The sequence below is a fragment of the Perissodus microlepis genome, chromosome 7, assembly GCF_051167445.1.
Source record: "Perissodus microlepis isolate ML-2025 ecotype Zambia chromosome 7, ASM5116744v1, whole genome shotgun sequence".
In the NCBI taxonomy this organism is placed as follows: domain Eukaryota; kingdom Metazoa; phylum Chordata; class Actinopteri; order Cichliformes; family Cichlidae; genus Perissodus; species Perissodus microlepis.
In genome coordinates this window covers 6873866-6890859 of record NC_140467.1, presented here as the reverse complement: position 1 = coordinate 6890859, position 16994 = coordinate 6873866, and the positions used below count along the sequence as shown (strand labels likewise).

The 16994-nt window shown below is 41.5% G+C and overlaps 1 protein-coding gene across 2 annotated transcripts in view; it reads right to left on the bottom strand.

Annotated features, from left to right (window-relative positions):
* furinb (furin (paired basic amino acid cleaving enzyme) b) overlaps positions 1 to 16994 on the bottom strand; it is a 93496-nt gene that overhangs the window by 6402 nt on the left and 70100 nt on the right. For both annotated transcript variants that reach the window (XM_084933021.1, XM_084933022.1), the window contains exons 8-15: positions 15570 to 15742; positions 11190 to 11402; positions 6502 to 6602; positions 4851 to 4954; positions 1574 to 1691; positions 1167 to 1346; positions 824 to 951; positions 92 to 220 (exon numbers count right to left, since the gene is read on the bottom strand). In XM_084933021.1, coding sequence (XP_084789147.1) covers positions 92 to 220; positions 824 to 951; positions 1167 to 1346; positions 1574 to 1691; positions 4851 to 4954; positions 6502 to 6602; positions 11190 to 11402; positions 15570 to 15742 — 1146 coding nt within the window. The remainder of the gene's footprint in view (positions 1 to 91; positions 221 to 823; positions 952 to 1166; positions 1347 to 1573; positions 1692 to 4850; positions 4955 to 6501; positions 6603 to 11189; positions 11403 to 15569; positions 15743 to 16994) is intronic.

Below are 16994 nucleotides of genomic sequence, written 5' to 3'. Positions count from 1 at the left end.
GGTAACAACGACTGTATGCCGGCGCCAATACAAATGAATCTATTCAACCTAAGTCTCTCATGCGTGACAGCGAAAGGCCGATCGATCTCACCGATACAGATCTGCTGGGCATCGAATGTCTTGCAGCTGTTGTTGGACGGCCGAGGGAAGTCAGGGGACGAGGGGTTGACTATGCTGGGCCCAGTACCCCACAGGATGAGGGTGAATTGACTCAACACACCTGAGGAGAACAGAGGCAGAGAGAGTGGAGGTGTAAGTGGTGAAAGAGAATATCAATTTAGCACTTCTCAAAGAGGGAACAGAGTGAACTGGCTGAGAAGAGGATATGGGGGTGGAAAGACAGGAAACGAGTGATGTGAGTGGCCCAAACAACAGTGGAGGAGGATCAACAGCAGCAGAGAAAGAGAGGTGTTTCTCTCTCGTTTCCCTCTGCTGCTCAGAGAAAACAAATCTACTGGAAAACATGGCAACTCTTTCTGTCAGTGTGCTGCCATTTGCTTTTAGAGCTAAAGTGCAGCCCAGTTGTTGGAAAGAAAAACATTCTCAAGACACTGAAGTTTTGATAATCAAATAGTTGCCAAAGACTTTCTTGCAGAAGAATCGTTCTCTGCCCAGAGACTCTTAACTTCTAATCTGGAGCAGTTTCTAAGTGCCTCTCTGCTGGAACCAAAACTGTTATAGACCATTAGAAAAGGAGAAAAAAGGAAGAACTGCAGAGAGGCTACTAAGAGAAGCATGGAAATACATAAGATAATGCTGGAACGGAAGAAGGTTTGATGTGATGCGACCAGTCCGGGCAATTAATGAAGATGAGTTAGGTTACCATAGTCACGTCCATTAGGTGCTACATTTTCTATCTCCAGGGTCCACTCTCCTTGAGGGTCTTCGTCCCATGAGTGTGTGGTCATAAAGGCCCAATCATTGAAACCCTCTGAGGAGAAGTCATTGGGCCTGAATAAATAAAAAGAGAGGACATATTGGTGTTCTTTTCCCTGCATCTGAAAGCAGGCATACTCTGAGTATTTGTCTCAGAGAATACGCCTCTGGGAGCATGTGTGCCGAAGTAAAACCGAGGGACACGCACATTATTTGTCTGTGTGTGGCACAGAAAAAGAGAGATTTATATTAGGACCTGGCTGCTGTTGTCCTGTTTTTTTACTGTGTACCTGGGGAGCAGCAGGGTGGAGCGTGTGCCCAGCGGGCTGATGAGATGAATGGCCAATTTTCCTCTCTGGTTGTAGGAGAGAGTGAGGCGAGCCTGAACGTGTTCCAGGGAGCTGACATGCTCTGGTCGTCCCCAGCAGGCATCCACGCTCTTGCTGAACACCAGTTTGTTCCCGATGTCTCTGCAGGTTTGACAAGTGGCGGGCAGAGTGGTTAATGTTGTGTGGAGGCAGAAATGGACACCGAACAGCACTGTGCTTTAAACTTAAGCGACCTCCCCGGCTTGGAGGAGAATGCAGCGACATCCATCAGGGTCAGAGATATGATAGAACTGGAAGTCTTTGTAACAATGGTGAAACTCTTTTTACGGGCAAACCCACACACACATGCTCTAAGTCATCCTTCTAACCTTGGTTCTGAAAGCATCGTGTTAACACACTGGTGCTGCAGTCCCACTGATGTCCAATTCTGTGCCAACGCCACCAGAGCACCTGCATCCAGGAGCCCATAACCGTACGAATGACTCACTGTGGAGGAAACAAAATGGAGGGATAGGGAGCGGATGGCAGTTTTGTGGGTGGTGGTTATGAGATAGCAGTACAGAGTGACAGAAATGACAACCAAACAATCCTCTCTACAGCAATATTTCATCTGTGCCTGAGAACATAAACCAGTGTGTGAATGTGTGTGTGAATGGGTGGGTGACTGGATGTGTAAAGCGCTTTGGGGTCCTTAGGGACTAGTAAAGCGCTATACAAATACAGGCCATTTACCATTTACCATAAATGTGATTAAAAACAGCAAGGATTTAACAGTCCAACTGTCACCGACAGTCAGTAATAATATAAACAGGTTTATCCAGCCTATCATATTTTCTTTTTTTTTATCATTAAAAAGGAGGGAAAGGGTCTTTGAGGCAATGTCAGAAAAGTTTCTCTATGTCTCGATGGCTTTCTGTGGCTGAATGACAGCAGCTGGCAGACTGAACCTTGGCAGGGAATGGAAGACAAAGTTAGACTAATTCTTTAGCCTACAGGCTGCAGACAAACAGTGTGTAGCTGGGACCACACCATCATCTAAATGAAGATCTGTATGTATGTTTATCGGCTACAGTATCTACCCTGGAAACTAATGCCAACAGAAAACTTTCTGGGTAAATGTTTCACAGCTGTTTCAGCAAGATAAGCTGCAAAACACAGTATGTTCATGCGTGTCAGTTTGGTAGGAAGTACACTTTAGCAGAAAAGATAATGCAGGTTGTTCTTCAAAGTCTGTTTCTGGCTGTTGGTCAGTGTGACTGTTTCTAACAGAATGCCAACATTGCTGCTTTAATCGAATAGAAACAAGTTTTACTTTTTAAAAAGGACTAATTGAGCATCTATGAACTAGACGCTAAGTGCATGAAACCTAAAGACAAAAATTTATGTTTATTCTTAAAGCAGAACACAAGAAATGAACTAGAAATTCTGAATGTATTCATCTAAGTAAAGTAAAAGTAAGTAATATAAAATTTTATTTATATAGCATCTTTCAAGATAAAATCACAAAGTGCTTCACTGAAGCTAAAAACATAAAATCAAGTTTAAAAAGATGAGTTTTTAACTTCTTCTTTTTTTTTTTTTTAAAGAAACCACTCAGTCCACAGATCTCAAACTCAAAGGGAGATAGTTCCAGAGTCTGGGGGCCACAGCTACAAAAGCTCTGTCATCTTTAGTTATTTAGCCTCATGTGATGGACAACCAGCGAGCCCTGATCACATGACCTCAGGGACCTGTTGGGGATGTATGGATGTAAGAAATCTCTGATGTATGTTGGTGCTTGTCCATGCAAAGCCCTGAATGTCAAAATCATAATCTTAAAGTGAACTCTGACTTTAATGGGGAGCCAGTGCAGCTGGATCAGCAGGAGTGTAACATGAGAGTACTTGGAAGACTTGGTCTAGTCCAAACGAGATGAAACAAACGCATGTATGATCATTTCTAGTTCAATAGGACTCAGCATTGTTTCTTAAATGATAAAAACAGGAGCGAAGCAGAGATTTAACATGAGCGTCCAAAGTCAGAGCTGAGTGAAAAGTTACACCAAGATTCCTGATAGAAGATTTGGCAAATTTAGCAAGAGGACCTAGATTTTCCAAAACCATGGGCACAAATTTATCGGGAGCACAAACAAGGACTTTTTTTTCTCCTCATTAAGTTGAAGAAAATTATCAGCCATCCAACCTCTAATGGAGTATATGCAAAATCTGTAGCTTGGAAACATCTTGTGGCTTAAAGGAGATATATAACTGAATATCATCTGCATAGCAGTGATAAGAAATGTCCATAAAAGTGCTCAGAAGGTTTGCTGAAGAGGGAGTAAATACAACAAAAACAATAAAGGTCCTAAAACAGAACCTTGCGGCACACCATAGGTAAGAGAAATAGAAGAGGATCTGTACTTAGAGGTAGCTCCAGAGAAGGATCGTTCACACAAATAAGATTTGAACCACTCCAAAGCAGACCCTGATATACCCACCCAGTGTCTCAGCCTATCGGATTGGCCTGCCTTAAACTCACCACCAACTAGGCCACAAACCTTTGAGCCAGGTCGTGTTAAGTAATGGTTATAGCCGAACTGTAACAAGCAAGACAAAACCTTCTTTTGAGCAGAGAAGAGATTTCTATTTGTTCAAGTTCTTTGCATAACAAACTAAAATGTATGCATTACAAACAATTAGGGATATAATTTGTTTAAAAATATGTTAGTTCATGTTATCAGTTCTTGTCCACATGTACATGGTAGCTCACACTTCATCAGTATAACCTATGGTATTCAATGGCTCCATGAGGGCCACCATAGCCATTCACATCTTTGTTTTCTGCATTTTCTTTTCTTTAACCCAATAATTAATATTTTGCTTACAACATTATGCATGACAGGAAAAGTGTTAAAGAACTGCATTTTCATTTCAAATACAAAGTTTTTGTTAAATTCAGTGGTCTGCACTGCATAGGAATAGCAAACTGATCAAAAATATGATAATTTTAACACAATCTCACAGTTACTTGGTTACTTAACTTGAATCAGAAAAAATGCATGTTATTGGGAAACTGGGCATTAATCCACTCTGGCATGGAAATAGCACAGAAATAGCAAAGAAATACCAAGTGCTAAGAGTTGTAATAACCAGAATCTTAGGGTAGCTTTCTAAACAGAAATGAACATTTAAATTTACTCGAGAAAAATGTAAATAATTGTTAATAAATGCTCATCCCTTGGCTGGGCTATACTGCCATCTGGAGGGAAAGACACATATTATACTGATCAACCATCACAGCTTACTTGTTCAACAAAGTTGAACAACAGTGTAAGAGAAACTAATATTTCTGCTGCTCCAAGTATGCATGTGTGTAACAGACCTGTTTCCCTGGACTGCTGCGACATTACTATAAAAATAATTCTTGGAGGTACGTTTAGTTCACCAAGAGTTTACCAGTTAAGCAGCAGTCAGGTAGGTACTTGTAACACATCTGCACATATTCCGTATCATAGCAACCAAAGCCGTCCAAAGCGCTCTCAAGCAAGGCATTTTCAAAAGAGCGCTTTAGTGAACTTCCCATTTGTACTCAGGATTGAGGCATAGACATAACTCCACATGTTACCACCTGCTCTTGATTTGTCTAATAACTGTATTGAGTTTTTACCTCTGCGCCCCACTCCGTTGGTCTTCCAGTCACCGGCGCTGAGACGCCCGGGCTGGGATGTTCTCACCACCAGATGCTGCATATCCCTCCAGGTTAAGTTCATACTGCGCAGACAGGGAAGAAAGAAATATAATCACATTTACATTCTCTCATGTAATAGGTGAGGCTAATACCTTCCTATTATGCACATTATGAGAAATGTCAGGTTTTGATGACCTCAACTGTACAACAATACAGGCCGGGAAATGTGAGCAGCAATGGGACACGGAAAAGGTCAGAAGACTGTAAAAACACCTGAAATGTGATCCATCTGAGCATATACAGTGAGAACAACCGTACAGTGTTGAAATACTACACTGAGAGGTGGAGGGAACCCTGAGGGATGTGCCACTCAGCTAAAACAAAGCTATGGACTCACATAAAGGTTTTAACATGGGCGTAAAATACCAGCATTAAAGGTACATCATAACCTACTGTGTTGAAAGGTCAAGGAACACTGTAAAACAAAACCATTGCGGACAGTCAATGCCTATCTGTAATGATAGTTTCTAATAAGTTCTGTGAGTTGGGGACAGGGTCACCTCCAACATAGTTGAAGCTCAGTAATTTTTTTTTCTTCATATAGATTTATTAAGGGGTCTAGCTGTAAGTATCCAACAGAGAATCCTTTAAGTCACCACTAAGAAAAACTGCTCCGTGGGTTAAGACAATCACAGAGCTTTACCGAGAGCAACACCACAGTTGTCAGAAATAGAAACACGGAATTGCACTGTGGTGCATCACCTCCGCCAACCTCCACATCAGCATTCACATCTCACATCCTCTCATGTGTTATTAATGGACAAGATCCTCCGATCCACTCAATGTCACCTCAGCCAAGAGCGAAGGAGAAAATAATAAAATAATAAAACACCAGAAAGCCAAAACACTCTGCCTATTAAATGATTCCATCTCTGTGAATTCCAGTGCGGTCCCAGGCTGATAAACTAGCTACCCTGTTATTACTGCTGCCTGTCAGGAGGGGCTTCAGGAGGAGTGGGGGGGGGGGGCTATACACTGATAAATACTGACTCTTGTGCGGTGTTAAACCAGAGATGCTGAGCATACCAGAACTGAAACTTGGCTGTGTGGTACTACTGGATTGATTTGACAGCTGTCAGCAAATCACTAATGTGGAAAGGAGGAGAATTATGCACAGTAAAGCACTGCTTACTGATAAAACTGACTTAACACATGCAAGATATGACTCAAGATAATGGGGAACACATTAGAGCTGCTGACAGAAACTTGGATTCTGACACCTGAAGTCCCGAGTGAGCAATAATGAGAGACATTCACCAGTTTAAAATCTTCACCATGGGCCCTACAGGTATTCAGATGTCTGTGTGGGCTGCAGCTGCTGATTTGTCTCACTAATTAACCAATTATCAAAAGCTTAATCTGGAGTGGAAAGAATTTCTTGGCTGGGATTTAGGCCAACGCCGCCTTCCCAGAGACGTCTGCGCATTTACAGACGTGAGTCCACGCACATACTCCCACATGTAGCACGCAGTGGATCATAATAAACTAAGTTAACAGTAGCATAAAGTAAAAAAAAAGCTTTACATTTCTGATTCCCTAATGTAGAAACAGATGATACAGGGGCACTCACTTGGCCTCCAGAGCCAGAGCGATGATCCCAGCAGCGAGCGGTGCTGACGCGGACGTCCCCGTGTGAGAGTCTGTGCATTTTTGCCTCAGGTCGGTGGTCACCTTAGAGACAAGCGGATAGAGAGAAAGTGTAAATAAGTACAGGAGGACAGACATAGTTGATTTGACACATTGAGTTTCCCACTTCAACATGAGTGAAGCTCACAGGCAGAGAAACTAAGAGCTAGACAGATGAGGGCTGCGGACAATAGGAGCTCTCCCCACAGCTATGTGCGATGGAAAAGAGGAGAAGGAGAGAATTAGTAGGTGGTTCAGTCTCAGGTCTGTGGATCCCTGCCAAGGGGTCATGCCTGGGGTAATGAAGGTCAGCCAAATCAGCCCAGCCAGGTCAAGCTGTGGTGAGACAGAGTATGTTAGCACTCCACGTACATCTCTCCTCTTGGTCTCTGCAAGTGCCAGAAAGCTAATGAGGGCTGTCTGGGTCATGATGAGGACACGTCAGAAATGACAAAGAAGCCAAAGGCAAGGTGGTCTATGAAGGTTAGAGACAGATTCTTGGTTTGCAACTTTAGGCCTGACAGATTGTGGCGTTAATGACCATTATCTGTGGAAAGATGTGTCAGAGGGGTAAACAAAGAGAGGGCAGGTGTCTGCACAGGCCAGCTGTTAGATATAGGACCTGGACAGAATAACACTGAAACAATAATATTTAACAGATTAAATGCTGGAAGTTAACTGATTCATCTTAAAATATCTTTTTTTAAATATTGAGTGAAATCTTTTGTAAATAACAGCTCAGACTATCTGCAGCTTCTTTTTAGGCATTTTCTTGGTTTTATGACTCTGAAAACTCGACATTTTTAGATTTTTTTTTTTACTAACTAGACAAATTAAGTTTTTCATATAGCAGGTTAGAAGTAGAAAAAGGTCCCAGATCAGATTCAGTGATATTTATCTATCGAGACTATTCTGGTGTGAGTTGCTCAGTTTTAGAGATAACATCTATAGGGACGTCTGCCATCTCTTGAATATAATAGAACTAAATGGCAATCGGCTTATGGCCAAAAATACACCTGAAAAACTCAGTCTCCCCCCCCACGAAATATGATCCCGTTACAAAAGAAAAACCCACCAACCTTGTTGTGAGGTGATTCATTTAAGAGAAAACTGTGTCTGTGACAAGTGGCTCAGGCTCATGACAGGATGCCAATGCTGATGTTGCTGGCACTCTGCTAAGCTGTAACGCCAACCAAAAGCAGTTGTATACAGAAAAAAGAAAATTCTTTGTGAATCACACTGCCCACAATAGCTGGGTTATGGTTCTGCAATTCATTCATTCACAAATATGTGCCACAAGCCAAAATCCATTAAATTAAATTATATTCAAGCGTAGGCAGACACTGCTACGGCTAATGTCTCCCGAACTGGACAACTCCCACCAAAAGCACAAAGTATATGAAGGACTAATAGGGTTACTATATTTTGAGATTTCATTTTAGGAATATTAGGTGCTGCAAGCTGAGAGTACAACCAGAGAAACCTCATTATTCCAGAATATAAAACGCTTGCACACTTCAACACCTGCTTCTTATAAAATCAAATACAAATGGGAAAAAATCTGGATACTCTAAATCAAAATCTTCCACAAAATGTTGACTATTTTGAAAACGCAGCTGAACTGTGGGGCTCCATAAGCAGCATCACATATGATAGAACTGTCATAGTGTTTGGGAAAAGGAGGAGGAAGAATGCTCACTGCATAGATGCTGATGGCCAGAAATGAAGCCACTGATAAAAGCTATAAGGCCTGCCTCGTTCAAGCAGAAGCAAAGCCTAGAAGATCTGAGAGCTGGCAGACATACAGCACAACTAGATGCTATGCTAATAAATACCAGGTGCAGCTTTGCTATGAAATGCACACAAGGTACTGATACTGGAAACATCAGAGGTACGCTTGAAGGAATGAAGAAAGCAACGGGTCCAACAGCTCCTCAAGTCCAAAGCTGGTGAGTTTATCACTGGTGGAGATAAACAGATGGAGAGATTGGTGGAATGCTATGCTAAGCTGCCTTGCAAGTGGAAACGCTCCTGAAAGTATCTGAGCATTCGCGCTGTTTGGGATCTTCTTCTCGCTGCTACAAAATTCCTTCTGACACTCACAAGATGTTGTTTTCCTGCACACCAGATCTGATGGCAAACTGTTCAACTTGGCAATATTACCAGCCAAGACAAAAGTCAGAGCAAGTCAGAGCAGCAGATCTATAAGCTGATGTTTGCTCATGACTTTGGAATAGTTACTCATGCTGTCGGTTCTGAGGTTCTTAATAGGTTTTCACATGCCTGAAATGAATTTGGTCTTACTTTAAGCATCAAAAACACCACGGTCATGGGTCAGGATGTGGATAAAACTCAGTGTGGAAAAACAAGAAACTAATCCTAGCAACAAAAATCTCTGCCTACAGAGCACCTGTTGTACTGCCGTGACTACTTGGAGGACATAGTCCCATCACGAAGCAAGAGCAGCTTTCGTCTAAGTTGTCTAAGCCTTGGAATCACATAGAAGGACAAAATATCTCAAACTAGAGTCCCACAAAACTGAGACTTCCAGCATGCAAAAGCTGCTTATGCAATGCCACATGTGCCGGGTTGGCCATGTGAAACATAGATGATGGCAGAATCCCCATGGTGCCAGGCCCACGGGGCACCTGGACTCGAGGTTCAAGGACATATGAAAGTGTGACATGAAGGCACACCACATCAACACTGACAACTGTGAAGAAGCAGCTTCTGTTTGCACAATCTGGTGGAGTGTGACTAAAACTGGCACAAAAGTTGCCAAAGGGATCAGAACTAAAAGAACACAGCAAAAGAGGCAACAACAGAAGAAAGCAAACCAAATTAAACCACCATCTGAGTGGTCTGCCACAAGTACACGACAGATCGCCATTTCAGGTCTACCGTAGTTTTCGGGTCATAAGCCGCTACTTTTTTCCCCACACTGTGAACACTGCGGCTTATACTGACGGGCGGCTAATGCATATTTTTTTTCATGCGGCCAAAAACATTTTGCCTGGTAACAGTAGACCAATAAAATTGATAAGTAGTATATATACGGTATATATTTTTACCAGTTGTTAAGAGACGACGTAATGTTGTTTGTGCACTGTTCTGTAAAAAAACGTATACTTAAAGGTAGCCGTGTTACAGGCGCTGTTTGAGGAAAAAAAGCATTTGCAGTATGTATTTTTGTATGTTACCATAACGTTTAAGTTACCATGTTTATGTTACCTTACGGATTAAATTAAACGTTGAAAATCCTCACGTGTGATATTTCTGTGTAAATATCTCATATTACAAGTGAAACGCATACGGCTTAAAATCCGGTGCGGCCTGTACAAGTACAAAATTGATTTTCTTTCTAAAATTAGAGCATGCGGCTTTTAATCAGGTGCGCTCTGTAGTCCGGGAATTACGGTACTTAGTCATAGCAACCACTTCAGAATCCACCTGACATGACAGAGCATCATAACACAGGTAAGACAGACGACAACAAATATCAGGAATATATGAGGAAGAATATGCAACAATTCATTGAGTGAACTGAAAAAAAACCACCTACATTTACAATAAATACATACTAGTTGTAGCTCTGGCTACAGTTTAACCTGTGCACATATTATTCATAAAATTTCAAAATAAGAAAACATTATTAACCTTTAGTAAAATAACAATCAGTGCTTTAATTGTGCCATTTAATTATTTGAAAGCCTTATTTTTGTGAAAATATAGCGTATTTACTTTTTCTCTGTAGCAACAGCACACTGTGCCTTGAAGGCCAATTAGTGAACTTTGTGTTTTGTGCCACTCGGTGGTAATGTGTTTATTTTTGGCAAACAGCCACATTTTATTCCATCTAGGTGTGCACAACAGATGAAGTTAATTACAGCCGAGTGCCGTCGCTGCCATTTTAGTTAGAAAAACGGGAATTTATGTTTTGCTTTTCTCTCGCTCCAGTTAGGAAAAAAATGTGTAATTTCTGGAGATGGAGGTGACCAAATACGCTCACAAAATGAGCCACTTGGTAGTGCATGTTAGAAACAGAAATCTAACAGAGTGAAAATAAATACTAGTTTGGGACAAACGGAAATTGCATAAACTCACTGGGTACTGCACCAAACGGCAGCCTCTGAGTGCTAAAGCAACAATACAACGCAAGTGCTCATGTATATTTTAAAATGACTTCACTTCTACCCATTTCATTTGGAGTTGTATTTACTTGCCTGCAGCATGCCTCTGGTGTAATTTGGAGGGAATGGCAGATTTATGGTTGTTTTATGTTATTCTGCGTCCCTGAAGCAAGTCTTTCTTTGGGTGACAAGCAGCTTGAGGGAATCATGGCATCTCTCAGTGTTTGTCAGGTTTGCTCATTGTATGTTTCACATCACTCAGACTTTGACATTTTGAAGTCTTTTTTTTTTTCTATTTGAGAGACACAACATTAATGTGTATAAACACTCAAAACGGGTTCAATTTGGATGCGTCGGCATGAACTTTTGGTAAGCGGGACGTGTAGCTGTTCTTTCAAACTTGACATTTACAGGGTGCCAAAGATTCAAAGTATTAAAAACAATCCTACACAAAATCCGAGATCTTTAAAGTGCATGTGAGCGTGTGTGTTTGTACACCTACTATCTGCTTCTCCCCCGGGTTTCCAGAGCTGAAGGTGGTAGCGAGGGTGGAGGAGCAGGGCTCGCTGTACCACGGCACGTTGCCGGACTGCGTGGTGCTGCTGATGGACAGGGTGTAAATGCTGTTCGTGTAGCCGTCACAGTTGCAGCTGTCTTGCTCCCGGCCACCATTACCCGAAGCCCAGACGAAGATGGAGCCCAGTCCACTGCGTCCCTGTGGTGCAGAAACATACACCTTCATGTGGCTGGAGTCCAGGAACAGACAAGGTTAAGAGGGAGAAGCTATCAGGAGCTGGTTCAAGTATGAAAAATCGGCTTTGACAGAGACGTTTGTCTCCATACTTAAACGGCCTGTCGTTAACGTGCTTTCTTTTAGAAACACTGAGGCGCTGTAGGCACAACTCTTATTAATACATCATCATGTCAAACGACTTATTGCAGCAGAACATCAGATAACAAACAGAGGAAATGTAATTACCAAATTTATTCAAGCTGAATATAATTTCAGGGCTGATAAATGACAACATGATATCTGGCAGAGAGACTGTGCTCCTAAATTACACACACTATCTGAGACATACGTACATTCGGTCCAGCTGGGTCTGGAATGACAACAAGAGCCAAGAAATCCTTGGCTCAGATTAAAATTTCACCAACCCCTTTTAGCAAAGTAACAAAGGGTGTTCTTTGTCAGCTCAGGAATACAAGCGAAGATTTGATTGCTCCATTTGTGACCAGACACACAAACGCTACATTTGTCTCCAGCTGATTAGATCAGGGTAACTCTTTATTTGCTGGAAAGCCCCAGAAATCGATCGACCGCCTCTAGTCGGTATAAAATTGGAGCAGCTAAAGTGCATACAAATCGCAGAGAATTTGTGCACTTTTCAGAATTTTGGCATTGCTGCTCTGCTTACTATTGCATTTTAGAACAGATTTACTGCTGTTTCTTTTTTTATTCTTTTTTGTGTCTGCCCACTTCCTGCAAAGCTGACCTTCTTTCTCTCAATATGTTGGTGATATTTAGCCCGAGGCCCGCTGACCCATTCTTGATGACTGCCGCCTGAGGCCAAGCTGGATGCAGAGACAGAGACAGCGGGACTGTCAGGACCCCACAGCTCTGTAATAGGCTCTGGGTTGACAACAACACTCAGTGTCTTACAGACTTGTATTTTAATTGGGATTACCAACTCTTACCTACTGCTGTCATTGCTGATCTTATTTTTTAGGTTGTAAAAAGTACACTCGGAAAATATACGGTTTATACGGTGCTAAAACGTATTCTCTTTGTTTTTGATTGTAAATCTATTACACAGTTTTTAAAAGAAGAAAAAAATGCCAGTAATTTAAAAGGTTACTTTTCACTTGAATTTCCCCACAGCTCATATTTCCACTGAATATTTATTACATTCTGTCATTAGAAAATGAATCAGTTAGAAATGAGTTAGGTGAGAAAAAAAACAGATGTATGCCATTGCATACACACACACACACACACACACACGCACACACACACACACAGAAAATCTACCAGTTTTCAGTCAGATTTTTTTCTTTTACCAACTCCTCCTCTGTACCTTGCTAATGGACTTACTCTGGGCTCTTGTTATGTGCCATCATTTATTTTATTCACTTTTTCTTTTAAGAGCACCACGTGTTGTACTGCCTGTTCTGCTCCTCTGTTTTGTACCTCTTTCATCGTTAATCATACTGACTGAGCAGACCAGTGTGTATCATTGTTGTGTTTTTACATCAAGTATAAAACTAAATTAACTGATTTTCTTGGTATCTTGCTAGTAAAGATAAGATGCTGGAATATTTTATTCCTTATCACTGTTGTTGTAACTCTGCCCGTCTCCGGCATGGCTAATCACAGAAATGTTAAGCTCATAATCGTACAAAGGAAATTCAATTGGATGCGAATACAAATTTTAACTAAGCTTGTTCAGTACGTTTTTAAAATGATTATCCATTTAATTTTCTTAATGGATTCCCACATCCCCATCTCGCAAATGATCTCTCAAAGGAATCCAGGATAAGACTACATCTGCTGGGCGATGCAGTCCAAATCAAACTGTGTCCTAACAGTAGAGGCTAGAGAAGCTGTACATACTACTCTTAATTTATGGCCTGACGCTGTCCTGGTTGCAGGTTACAGAAGCTGGACGATAACAGTCCAGTGCCAAGGGTTATCTCGCTGCCAGGAGAGCACACACTGAACCAGTCAGCTCCTGCTTTGTTGCTGGGAGGCACTCTTTCCTCACTAACACACCATGATATCAGGAGCATTTTGCATTATGGGATTCTATAAATGAGTCATTCGGTTTCACTGAAAATTTTCATTAATTTATATGCCAATTAGAGCAGAGTTTTAATGTAACTGTTGTTCCGCATCAGTGACTGTTCCTCTCTTTCTGTTATCTCCCATCTCACATTTATCATTAGCCTATTCTCATAACGTCTTTTGATGCCACATACTGACACATGAAAAATGGCGGTATTAGACTTAGATAATAGTCCAAACTGTTTAATGTTTTATTCTATTCAAGCTTGAATGACTAAGCCGACGGCAATTTTGCAAACTAACCTTGAGTTTGTCCTTCTCCTCATTCTTGGGAAGCCATCATCAATTAAAAAGTAATATGCTCTGACTGTACAGGTGGAAAATTGTCCAGAACTTTTCTGACTTGTTCTATTAAAGTGTTCTTCCTGTAAAAGAGAGACTTTTTTCTCCCTACCATCACCAGCTGCTTGGGAATCATGAGGCTTCGCTTGATTACTTTTTGGTGATTTACGCCTGAAAGGACCACTGCTGTGAAAAAGTCTTTGTGCACTTCTTGATTTTTTAGTTTTTAAAAAATATTTTTCACAGTTGCATGTTTCACAGCACTGAATCAATTTTTTAAAAAAAATTGCAGTTTTTAAGTGATGATTTAATTTATTAAGGGAAAAAGGTAAAACCTACCTGGCATGAAGAGAAAAAGAAGAGAAGAGAAAAGAAGAGTCCTTTAACTTCTATAACTGCTATAAAATCAAAAATATATCGGATTGGATTGACTTACAACCCCCCCCCCCACACACACACGTTTTTGCTTCTTTGCAAAGTGAGCCAAGAGCTTAAACAAGCAGTCTAGTTTTATATAAAAACAACAAAATCCACCTACTGCTCCTCTGAAACTCACTGATTAACATTTTTGGGACCAGCTACAAGACAACTATCAGAGAATGCAGCTGGTCTTTGTGTTAAAGTGTGTGTCCCTGTTGTTTTGTGTTTCTGTTGGCCTAACATGAGCCCAAAACTATCTCCAACACTTTTGCATCTGGAGGTTTCTGCATTTCAGTAATTTATCACTGTGGAAAGCAAAGGCACACAGAACAAGCAGTGATGCAATAAAAACAGTTTCATGTAAAAATCAACCACTCTGAATGTTTACACTGAATCTTTTGAGCCAAACACATTCTCTCTTACTCATCGTATTTAAATTAAACCCATCTCTCACTTAAGATCGTCTTCTTGTGCACCTCTGGACTGCTTCGGACACAGCTGGCATTTTTAAATAACTCCTAGGAAGTCTTTTTCAGACCAATTTCACCTTGGATCTCAAACTTTGGCAAATAAAAAATACCACCTTCTGTGTCAATCTGATCCGGCTTTCATGTTGAGATTCATCATCAGCTGCGATGAGAGCTGAGTCTCCGGCTATTACCCACAGATCAAAAAGCTGGTTTTAGTGAAAGCGTCTGCTGTGTCCAAGCCTGAAGGCGGTGCATCAGGTAAGAAGCTCAACCAGGAGCGTGGTCATCGTTTTTCTGACATTCACAGGGTTATGCACCGTGAATGTGTCCCCCAGGGTCAGACTGTCAATGAAAGTTTCACTGTAACATCTGAGGTAGAACATTCTGCGGAAACAAACTGAAGTATACTGGGAGCCGTCACGCACTGACACAAAATGCATTGAAAGGGAGTTTTTTTTGGCGTCAGCAACAAAGTCTTTGCAGACCACCTACATTACTTTACTTTACTGGCTCCTTGTGACTTTGTCCTCATTCCCAAAATAAAAATCAAATTAAAGAGAGCCTCAGCAAACGCGGTAGAGGACATTCAGATGCACGGGTATAAGTGGTTAAAACTGCTTCTGCACAGGAAGCAATCTACAGCTAAATTTAAATGAACGATGATTTCTGTTTTTTTATTTTGTGTGTAATTGTGAAGCCTTTTGATCACAGCTTGTAAGCGTCTCATCATAAACCAAGTAAATATGAGTCTCCCAGAATGTTGATTTATTACACTAAAGAGGTGATGTGACTTTGATAGTGATACTACAAATAAGAAATGCAAGACATTAGTAAATTAAAAGACCATGTTTGTGCTCTGACTGACCTTGGTGATTCCCTGGAGGAAAGCCTCCTTAGCCAGTTTGGCAGGGCCATCCAGAGACTTGCCGTCATCTTCCGGGCCCCAGCTGGCACTGTAAATGTGGATGTGCTGAGGGTTCAGGCTAAGAGACTGAGCCTCCACTACATCTGTCACCTCCCCATCCAACATACGAACTCCTATTAAAACAAAAACACAATGGAGGGTTTAGCTAAGGTTACCGAAGAGAAAGTTATGAAGAAATAGTGACAGTGTGACAGATGGCAGAGGGAGTTGTGAGATACCTTAGAGACAAAACAGGCGTAAGTTGATAAAAAGAAAAAGAAGAAAAAAGTCAAGCGAATCAGTTAGAACGTAAACTTTCTTTCTTTTTTTTTCTCCAGCTGGAAAAAGAAAAACTCAACAAAACTGAAAACCGGAAAAACCAAGCTCTTCACATGAAAACCAAGACTTCACAGAGTCTCAGTTTTAATGAGTAAGCACACAAAGCTCACCCACAGATGCTGCTCTGGTGGATACTACACTATTTAAGCATCATGTAAACAAAATCCCAGGGGGTTATTAAACCAACCTTCCTGACCCCACTAAAACCTATAGAGAGGACAAGCAGAAGAATCCAAGAGTCTGCAGATGAGAGAAAGCCACACACGCACAGGTAAAAATGAGCTGAGAGTTTACAGAGCCTTCAGCAGTCTGCTGTGTCCACAGGGTAGCGCCGCATGTCACCTTTCATCATACCTGAACGCAAACCTGTCTGAGTCTTTGATGTGAGCAGCCTCAGATCATTCCTCTGAACATTAATAGCTGTAGAGAAGCGTGAAATAACCCACCCTCAAATAAGGTCCATTACTGTTAGAGGACCCCCGGACCTCAGAGGATACACTAAGACTGACAACGTCCCCGCATTAAGACTTCAATAATCCGTTCTAGCGAACCTGCCTAACCCTGTAGGAACAAACATACACCAGTGGGGATGTGACCAAGGCTGTAATTACAGAGTTGGCGCAGGCATTCAGTGCAACACGTCTTTGAATACTAAGCAGCCCGAAGCAAACGTAACTGCGCTAAACATGCAACATAAAGCACATTGTTTGCTCTGTGATCGTTACGCGAGGGCTGCACTGCAGCAGTAAAGGTAATTACTGTCGTAACAATTCTCATCAGCTTCCTGCGGCTTGATGATTCCTGAGTAAGACACTTGCGTGAATTCCCTGCAGCTTTATCAAGTCACAGGTAGCAGCTACCGGTGCAGCTATGAGTGTGTGTGCAGGCACAAGGAAACCAAGTACAGTAGATGGAGAGGAAACACAGAGTGAGCTAAGTAGGGTCAATTACAGGTTTTAAGTACTAATCGCTAATTATTACTCTGTAAGGACACACATATTTTAGCTTTAGCGCAAACACGACTGCTTCTGCTCACACACGCATACC